Source organism: Hylaeus anthracinus, unplaced genomic scaffold, assembly GCF_026225885.1.
Source record: "Hylaeus anthracinus isolate JK02 unplaced genomic scaffold, UHH_iyHylAnth1.0_haploid 12000, whole genome shotgun sequence".
Lineage (NCBI taxonomy): Eukaryota > Metazoa > Arthropoda > Insecta > Hymenoptera > Colletidae > Hylaeus > Hylaeus anthracinus.
In genome coordinates, this window is record NW_026534347.1 from 1,411,112 (window position 1) to 1,421,636 (window position 10,525).

Sequence of the window (10,525 nt, forward strand, 5' to 3'; positions counted from 1 at the left end):
TTTTACGATACCGAAAGAATACTAAATATTTTCTACATTTTTTCGCGTATACAGCAACGTTTGTTTTCGCCGTTCCGCGCAAAAGAACGTCTCGAGATGATGGGACCGCTCGTTAACCCTTTAGGGACAGGTGTCGACAGGTCGTTTCCTCGAGGGGTGATCCTTCTTTGGCGACTCTTTTAGGCTAAACGACTACACGAACGTTTGTGGACACTTAAACTCAATGGTGCTTTTTCGGGAAACCCTTTACGAGTAAAGTCGTCAGACTTATCGACTCGTACGTGTGCGTTTATATTAACATTTATATCGGAATCAACCATTACTTTGTGACTCCTTTATAATTGAAACTCGTATACATATTTGTGTATTAAAATCACACATAAAACTTGCTTTGGTTTGTTCGTATTCGATTAGAGCAGAAAAGGGATCCATTTACGATTCGTCCCTGAAAATGTCGCGCATCGAAGAATAAGACGCAACAATTCCATAAACCATTCGAGGCAATAACGGCCTCGTAATTCCTCCCTTGCAGTTCCTTTCGAAGCGCCGTTTTCCTCTGTACATATATTTGGGTTCGTCGACCATGCGGCCGGAGTCCCTCTAAATTCGACCAACGAGATCCCCAGGCGTTCCTCTTCGACCACTTCCAGGATCGAGACGAGGAAAAAAGTGCTCCAGATTTAACAACCTAGCTGTATTTCAACGAAAACGTTGTAAAATACTCGGAAAAATGGTGCTCGTTTTGTGGAAAAAAGGAACTCTTGGGGAAAAAGATCGATCCCGTTTTTGGCAATCGGATGGGCCCAATAAAAGTCGGTAAGTCTGCTGGCCCCATCGCCATGAATTATGGCTCCGAATGGTACCGTTGCTCCAGTTTCGGTTTGAGGTCGAAATTACACGAAATTAGGTTCAACACCTCGTTAGACTACCAGGTAGATGCCTAGGGAACAGATCTCCTCTTGGTCAAATCTACTTTTCTACCGAAAGTAGTCGAGCCCTGAATTAAGAGCCTGGTTCAGCACGCTGAAAATGAGGCATTTACGAATTTTTTAAGAGTGATGCGTTGGACGGATCTTTGTGAAAGTTACAGGCTCTTTTGTTATCACTAGATATACAAACAAAAGACCCTGAAAGTTTCATAGATTCCCTTAATAATAAAAATATATAAATTTCCCCGAGCAGCCAATAACCGAGAAATATTAAATTTCATCCGGATCCAATTCCAGGTTTGATGACGCGATAAGAAATTAAAAGGCGAATTATGAGGCCGGAGTGCGTAGCGTTCGTGAATATTCATTTAGAAAAATATGAAATTTCATCGTTTCTCGCGACACCGTGACAGTTGTATCGGTTTGGTGAATTAAAGCCGAATCAAAACGTGCTTCTGGGTGTTCGCATGGCGGGCCGAGAGAGACTCGTTAAAGATTAACCTTAAGCACGAATTTCGGTGTCGTCGTAAACGTCGAACAGTCCTGGTCGTGAAAAAATTATTAGCAATCTCTGATCCAATTTTGAGCACGGCGCTGTTTCGCAGAGATTGCCACTCCATATACCTGGGATACACGTTGGAATTTTCGTCGATGATTTATTGGTCGCGCACGGTCACGCTCGCAGTCGTGACTGAGCAAGACAAAAGTCACGGGAAACCGAGGCGTAGACTGGATAATAGAGTTTAATCTAATTTCTCGCGACAATGCTTGGCATACCTGTGTGTAATATTCATACCTGTACGAACAATACGCCAATAAACAATATGGATTCAGGGGACATTGTAAAAAAAGAAGCGTTCCTTGATACATTCCATCCAGGCAGCCGTCGTAAATTTTAATTACTTTTTGGGTGGAAGCCACGTGATCGAAAGGCCACGACGTATTGTTCGAAGGGGCGAGTAGAACGTGGAAAATGAGAAACCACCGCGAATTGTTTCGTGGACGAATACCTGGATAATAATTGAATACTTAAATTCTCTTCTCGAATCAATTAAAATAAAATAAAACAGATGGAATTGAAAATTTCCAAGTTGGACGCGTGGAAAATTTATAAAGTCCACGAATTTCGGAATTATCACCTTCCGGTTATCTCCGTAAACCTCCTGCAAGTCGGAAAGTAAGCGTAGGACGATCGTCTGGCCCGTTTGCATGTTTTTCGGGGGTAGGAAGAAAGAGAGAAATAAAAAGAAGGCGGGCGACTCTGCGATGTTTACAATCGCAGGGTCGTTTAAAATGGAGCAAAGTTTTTACGAGGACTGTCGGCCTTTAAGAAAACTCCGTAGCTGTGGTGGAAGCCGAGTTCCTTCCTTTTTATGGCGTTATTGCGAGTCAGAGTTTTCGCACAAAAATATTCCCATCTTTTGGCCGTCTTTGTCGCGATAGTCGCGACCATCTTTGGTTTACCACTGCAACTTGCGTTGGAGAACATATTGAATTATTTATTTACTTGACAGCATACGTGATTGCAACCGAGATTGAGACGCGATGTTCTCGAAGTGACCGACTGTAAGGAAAATACGTGGTTTAAGTTACGGTGTCGATATCGATAGCGTTTCGATTTTTCTTTTGTTGCTAGATGGAACAGGATTGCCATGGTTGAGGGATAATTATGTTTACGCTGACTGTCGAGTATAATCGCTTAATAATCGCCGACGTTAAGAGGATTTTCTCGTAGCTGGGCGGTCTCGGCGATCCAGCAAGTAAATCTGATGATTTATCTACGATGCCACGCTTCCTGGGTTACCACGATACCTTCACGTATGTAAATAGATAAATAGATAAAATAAAAGCGAAGATTTTATTTTTTATAAGAAATTCGCTGAACTCAATTTCAAAAAAAGTTGAAGCTTAAACACGATTCGAGTTCTCCATACTACCTCCATATCAGCCTCCATCCCCTAAGTTTACTCCGATCTTTCATTGAATTTTACGAATGACCAAATACCTGTAGCCGAACCGTCGTTACATTCGTTCTTATTTCAATTTGTAAACCCTATTAGGGTTTAAGCCCGCCTTACCCCAAGCTGTATTAAATAAGCCACCCCGTGTTTGGATATTATTACAGCTAACTCGAGACAATCACAGGTCAGGCACGCTTGGTCTATTGTGTCCAGTTTAGCAACAATTTTATTTCGTTATTTACTCGAGCGATGTTTAATTATTCGACTCCAAGAGTCAGGATGAAGAGATGGATTCCTCTGGTCCATGGTCGCGTCACGAAGGACTCGATTTAAAAAACAGAAGTTGATCAGGGGTGAGAGTCTCAGGTAGGGCTCTCGCGGAGGGATGGATATCCGAATTTCCACGAGGAAATAACGACGGATAATTTCCGCAAGCTCGATGCATAAGTTAATGCTGTTGGCGCATCTCGTAACGTTGCATCTCTGAGAGGATGAAAACGGTGCGGTTGGTGGGGGATCTGCGAGGGAGAAAATAGGCAGTGCCAGAGGGTTTCCAGAGCCAATGGGAAGCCGTGTCCCGAGGTGTCGGCCAATCCTCGACCGAGACGAAACGATGGTCGCTCGGCAGATGGGCAAGGTTCTATAAATTCTAGGTAGTCCGTTTCATCGTTTCAGTCGCACGTTTGCGCTTCTCGTTGGAATCTTCGTCGCTGGCGGCTCATTTCCACAAGTCGAGAGTTCGCGGTGAAAGCTAGTTTTCTCGTGCCTGTGAGCGTGGCTGCATCGAAGAGATACGTCCTTGTTTAGTGAACGGAACGATTTAGGGGTGCCAGTGAATCAGTGAACCTGGGGGAGCTGCACCGAGTGAACGTTACGAGGCAACGAGAGGAAGTGGCCAGGATGCAGGGCTTCCAGAGGAACTTTGACGATCAGCAGAGAGATCAGAGGGAGGAAGAGACGATAGTAGTGGACCTCGTGCCACCCCAGTATCAGCTTAGCCCGCCGCACAGCCCCCCGGCGGGAAACATGCCCAAGACGCCGGAAAAAGGTAAACTTGCTAAAAGACTCTTGCTAATTTTCGAATCTGTAGTAATAACGACGATGATACACGATCTAATCGTGTTGACAATTCGCCACTGAATCGGAAATTAGACGTGTTTACCAACAGGTAAGCTACACGAGATCGTGTTGCTATTAAATCGAACCCTCGAGCAGTCAGATGCAAGCTACAATTGTAACTGAATACAAGAATTAAAGTAACTCGAGTAAATCAAAGGGTGTATTAAATTTGGAATTGTATCGCAGTAGTAAAGGAGGAGTCGAAACATCGTTGCTTCATTTCGTCTCAAGTCTCATTGTTTGTGTTTTCTTTTCTGCTACAAAGTGGCAGCTATTTATTCGTTTCATTTTCTTTACGAACAAGTTGCTTTTACATACTCGATTTACTCAAGAAAATCTTGTTCGTGCCGTATCATGGGTTTTACTAGAAAGAAAAAATTGTACTCGTTAGCGCGATTAGCTACGCGATTTTAAATGTAAATTTCATTATCGCGAGTGCAAATTCCTAGGATGTCTGAAAGCCAGGAGTCGAATTGTAAATAATGATTGCGTTTGGAAAATATTGGGGCCTATTAACTCGACAAATTCTGTTTGAACGCTCTTTCCTGGCAATTTGCAAGTCTTCAGAAACAGTACAGCCTTCGTTTTAAACGGTTTTCAATGCAATTTGCAATTCCACAGTTTAATTAATATTAAACTATCCACTATAAAAGACTAAAGAAGAGCTTCAAAAACACGCGCAATTTCTTGTATAACATCCACGCAATTGCATCGAAAATTCGAGGGATAATTACTCGAACAGTTAATCCAATTGATTGTTCTTGGGGCACCGAATTTAGGGGCACTTTCTCGGACAGACCCCCGAACGGAGTACAAGTTATTGAGGCAACACGAAACGACCAGAAAGTAAATAAGTCTGACGAGAATCGACCAATCCCTTCGTGGTAAAGCGGCCTCGCAGTTTATTGCAGTAATTATTTTATGGTTGCTCCATGATTCCTAAGGGCTCGTTCTCGAAGATTTATTTATTGCGGGAGGGCTCCGAAAATCGACAATCGAAAATACGCTTGATCGATATACCCCTTGCCTTTGTCCCAAATTAACGGTATTTTAGCCGTGCATTGTCCGAAATTAAACGTTATATGCTCTTTTGCCATTTTTAACAGCCCTGTAAATTTTGTTTATTACGTCGACGTTATTCGAGCAAATTCGAATTTCTGCTAATTATATTACATTAAATATATTCGCGTAAAATCACCTCGGTTTAGGTACCAAGGGGATTCTAACCAGTCTTTGTTCGTTACTTGGAGAGTTTACGTCCGCGAAACCAGAGAAAATCATACGAGAAAGGAGAAAACATCCGAAAGAAGTCCAGGTGAGGTCCAGGCGACCCACCCGGAGGTCCTTTCAGTCTCTTTCCGGTTTTTCTTCTCGTTTACACGATCCCAAACGCGATCACCCGCTGCTTCTGGGGGGCGACAACGTTGTAACTTCCTTACGGAAACAAGAGAGAAGCCGCCGGACTCGGAAGCAGTTTGTCCAGACAAATTATGGCTGTCTATCGAGGAGACGATTAGGTTACTCGCATTTTCGCGCGAAGACTTCGTAGACGGGACTTACGTTACTTACGTTACAGACTTTCGTATTAAATCGACGTGTACGTTGCATTTTCGGGATTCAGAATCGTAGTAAAAGGATAATGTCGCTAAACGTAACGACACCAACTGTAAGCAAAAAAAAAAAAAATTACCCAAGCATACCAGTGTCGTTACTATACTTGTATTTGTTTTGATGAGAGAGACAGAGCAACTACAGGAATGGGAATAATAATCTACCTTCGTTTACTCGCACAAATCGAACAATAAAATTGAATATTTAAAATTAACGAAGTATCTCTTTGATTTGCAGAGACCTCGCCGTCGCATCAGCAGCAGCCTTTGTCCTCCATGGACCCCAATATCAGAAGATATCGAACGGCGTTCACGAGAGAACAGCTCTCTCGATTGGAGAAAGAATTCCACCGAGAGAACTATGTGAGCAGACCAAGAAGACAACAATTGGCCGATTTGCTGCACCTGCCCGAGTCCACGATCAAGGTGCGTAGAAATTGTTGATCGGTGCGAGGAGCCCGTTCCAGATTGACTTCACGTCGTTTTTCAATATTTCCAAAGATTCCTAGTAGTTTAATCACCCAGGCTAGCCAATTAGAATTTCGTTTCATCCTCTCCGCGACGGGATATTTGTCGAGGATAGGCAAACACGTCACGGTAAAGTTCAGTAAACAGTGACCTCATCGTCCGACCCGCGTAGAAAAGTGTTCTATTAACACCTCGGTCTGTTTAATTAATGGCGGTAATCGACCGTCACGGAGGAACAGTAAATAACTCGAACACCTTGAACACTTCTCGTTGCGCAATTTTCGTGAGGGACGCGCGGATATCTTGCGAAAGAAATTAGCGTTCGATTTCACGTTCATCAAACCTTTAACGATCTTATTCTAGCTAGCTGAAATTCTTCGTTCTTTATAATAGTTTGCAAACCGTCGCGATGAAGGGTCGAGGGGAGTCGCAAAAATGGCTCACTCGAGGCGCGAGATGCTCGATCAAGGCAATTAGAAGTTTTTAGCTGCGCAGGATGAACCGAGAGCGTCGGAGGTTTTTTGCTCCATCCGCCATACTTGATGGGCGATCATAGCTCGCCAGAGAGAGAGAGAGAGAGAGAGAGAGAGGGAGGAGAGTCTTTCAGTGCCCGTGATTCTTTTCCTTCCTTCTCGAGCGAGCAAATAGTCAATCACGAAAGGCAAACACGAGCTTCTCGGTCTTTGCTTCGCCACAATCCCCTTGATCCTTTTTCCGTGATTTCTTAATATCTCTCGAACCGGTCCGAGGTGTTAATAACTTTAATTAGCGGTTTTCCCGGGCCACCTTTGACTTTAATGGTTCCCTTAATTTCTCATCTCGCACGGCCCCAGCTTCACGGTAGCTATAAAACGCTTACCGATGGAAATGATCGAGGTGTTAAACGACGGAAACGTTAGGCTTACTTCGAACTCTACTTCTTTCCTAACTCTTCGGAAGATCGCTTTGGAATGGTGGATTTGGATAAATCGTTATGAAAATTCATGAGCTGGTACATGTGATGCTCCTTGCCAAGGATATTCATCCTTTGGATAGAGCATCCTTCTAGGTTTCCAATAAATCCCCAAACATCATAGAGAAAAATAGATTTTTAGATTCTCACTCGTCTACAACTCTAACCAGACCGATTTCTTTCAAATTGCAGGTCTGGTTCCAAAACCGTCGCATGAAGGACAAACGGCAGCGAATGGCGATGGCGTGGCCGTACGCCATGTACACGGATCCAACCCTGGCAGCAACCCTGCTGGCCGCAGCGACGGCCACGCTGCCACCACCGCCTTATCACGGTGCCCCAGGATTACCACCCGCGCACCTGGCGCCATCGAGTTATCCAGCAGCCGCTGCTGCAGCGTACTACGCGGCCAGGTACACGCCGTACCAAACAGGGGTGCCCAACAGCCAGTCTTCCCTTCACCGGCCTCATCCGCGCACAGCGGCCCCTTATCCGGCTCACCCTCATCTCTTGCAGCCTCACCATTCACTGCCTCCCCTTCACTTGTCAGGCCTGGGCGTTCCCACTGTTGGCAACACCGCCTTTCAGGTGAACAACCCACCCACCACAGTTGGAGCCACCTACAGACCGACCTTGCTGCCCGATCTGAGCCCAGTGCCCTCGGACGCGTCGAGCGACTGCGACTGCGTCGGAACGCAACCCCATCACCACCACAACGGCCAGCAGATGCACGACAAGACCACCCCTCCGCCCGAAAGCCAGCATCCCGCTCAGATCAAGATGCCATCGGGGATGGTCGGTCTGCCAACCACCATTCAAGCCATCGGGGCTTTCGAGAGCAAGCACGCGTACACCAGCATCGTCACGACGCCCAGCGTGGTCCAGGCGACCAAGATGGACCCCCCGAAGCTCTTCCAGCCGTACAAGAACGACATCACCGAGAGAGCGTAAGAGTAGTAGGCCAGGTTTCTCGCGGGAGCGATGATTTGAACGCTTGGAATCGGGTGAATCCGAAGGGAGGTACCGTCGAGGAGGTTTGGGTTCGAGAGCAGTGATTCTTGAACTTCTTAGGATGAGAGCGTGTTCTGCAGAGGAAGGAAAGCTCGAAGGTTGGACACCGTGTTTCTTGTAGAAGGGATCTCTGTAGATATCACCTACTTTTTACACTTGGTTGCACTTTTTACCATTGGACATAGCCGCAGTTTTATCATTCGATCGCTGCATAGCGAATTTTATTTTACCCTTCGAAGACGAAATTGTATTTTATCTTTTGTACGTATGAACTTATATTGATCGATCATCGTGACGAGCTAGTAGCTGGCCCAGCAAGGGCATTCGTCTTTTACCAGTAGGTGTTGATCCTCTGCAACAATTCAAGAAGAGGTCCGACTTTAATGGATCCTTATGAGTCGCGAAAAATTCCAGTAGAGACGTCGAAAATGTTAAGGAATGGATATCCAACGTTTAGAGTCACAGTTTCGGATCGCTCGTCGGATGTACATATCGTAGTTGGATGTAAATTGTTTGTATCTTCTCTATCGTTTTAGGTCTATGTGTAAATAGCAGACGTGGAGACGTCACGATTCGCGTTCGACTTCTGCCGATTAGAATAGAATTAAAAGAATCGTGTCCGTGTATACAGACGTGTATATAGTCCCTTGTAATATATTTGTTTTAAACCGTGAATAGGTGTCGAACGATAAACGATGTCAGCGGAGTGTAAATACGTCGATCGGTTGTAAACAACCATGTACCTGTTAATAACGATAATGAAATCGCAGTGCGACGTTTGTATAGGAGAACACAACGATGCTTGAGTGTGATTAGATAGATAGTTACCGTGTAGCGATGTACAGTAATCGAGTCTTAAGTAATATATTGTAGTCATTATCTACGAATTTGTAGAGCCACGATCAAACGTTTCGATTAGACTGTCGATATTTATGCTTCAGTACCTATGTGTCTACCTAAAGAGGTGCGATCAAATATATGGAAAAAAAAAGATAAAGAATAATTATTACATATGAACCATAAATGCGTTGTTACGATTATTCGAAACCCGTTCCATTCTATGTGTCTTCTTTCATTTAATTTCCTGTAGAAAGAAATTATCGATATTTCCTTTCCACTTGAGTTTTATTGAAAATGTTGTACAATACCATTCCTAAAAGTACCTTATTTCTCATTTGCATAGTGTGGATAGATTTTTAACAGTTCTCTCGAGATTGGACATCCATCAATCCAAGTTTTATTCCGTCTCGAATCAATCATCGTTATTATATCTCCCTTTCCCTCGACGTACGTAATAACTTCGGCGCTTTCCCCCATTTTCGTTCGTCCACACGTATATACATATTATAGAACTCGCAAGAAGAAAATTAGTAAATCTCTTATCGTGAATTATTAATGACTATAAATTATGATTAGTATAACGCAAAGCCTCCTGGCTAAACTTGAATGAAAACGAAGGAACTTTTCGCACGATTAGAAGCTGACAAAGTTTCAAAATTAAATACAGGACAAAGGGTGGGCGAAGAGAGAAAAGAAATGGCTGATCGCGAGGAGGGTGGCTTTTGTAAGATAATCGCGAGAGCACACGAGGTTGACATGGTTCACATGTTGAGTGGATATAAATAGCTGGAACTACGAATCGGGGAGATTTACTGGCTGCAATTAATTCTTCCAGCGATTTCGTCGGAGAAACGAGATAATTCCGTATGAACGCTACAGGCTTAACGATTCATTGCGGTTCAACGATGAATCCACTGCCACCCACGTTCCCCCATCGTCTCCCTTTATTCGTCACGAATTGTTCCCATTGTGTGAAACCGCCTGGGGGTGGGCAAATGTGTCCTCGAAGAGGCAAACGGTGATTCCTGAACACAAGACTCGGGATAAATAGCTTGGAAATCTGAGTGTAAAAGTAAATAAAAATAAATTTTCAAGTTGTCACTTGTAAAAGAATACCGGACTTGCATTCGATGTTTTGCAGTTTAGAGAAGACTATTTCGAACCAATTCAGCTGTCTAGTCCACTTAAGGTAGAACGCTTCGTGTTCACTTTGGAACATGTCGAAGCAACGTGACCGACGTTTACAACTAATCCTGGCTCAGGATTCTACGTACAGCGAGGATCACTTCCTGATCCGACCTTTCCCTATCACCTTCCACAGCTCGCAAAGTTAACGAAATGGATGAACGGTGATAGTCCATGGAAAAGAAATAGAATTCATTAATCAAAATATGAATAAAATGACTCGGACTATGAATGCATTATCATATATTGAATCGTGACTTTACTTTATCGTTTCAGTTACGTATTATACGCTCAAGTTACTCCAATGAGTGCTTCACACGTCGACGCTACCTTTGGCAGACCAGAACTGTTTCCAACTGAACGCAAAATTCGCTAGCAGTTGCAATGACACGCCAAAAATACCTGCCCACTCGTAAAATCATAAAATCTCCGAGTAGGCTAGGAGAAAAA

General features: G+C 44.0%; 1 protein-coding gene across 1 annotated transcript; it reads left to right on the forward strand.

The window, feature by feature from the left end:
• The first annotated feature begins 3,543 nt into the window (after window positions 1–3,543).
• LOC128889972 (segmentation protein even-skipped) lies at window positions 3,544–9,089 on the forward strand. Its single transcript, XM_054148062.1, has 3 exons — window positions 3,544–3,938; window positions 5,858–6,045; window positions 7,232–9,089. The coding sequence occupies exons 1-3, from the start codon at window positions 3,791–3,793 to the stop codon at window positions 7,988–7,990; spliced, it is 1,095 nt and encodes a 364-aa protein (XP_054004037.1). The 5' UTR covers window positions 3,544–3,790; the 3' UTR covers window positions 7,991–9,089.
• The last annotated feature ends 1,436 nt before the right edge of the window (window positions 9,090–10,525 follow it).

Coding starts and splice junctions, on each gene's coding strand:
- LOC128889972 (XM_054148062.1), top strand. CDS start 3,791: ATGCAGGGCTTCCAGAGGAACTTTGACGATCAGCAGAGAGATCAGAGG. Junction 3,939..5,857: donor GCCCAAGACGCCGGAAAAAG/GTAAACTTGCTA, acceptor TTTGATTTGCAG/AGACCTCGCCGTCGCATCAG. Junction 6,046..7,231: donor TGCCCGAGTCCACGATCAAG/GTGCGTAGAAAT, acceptor TTCAAATTGCAG/GTCTGGTTCCAAAACCGTCG.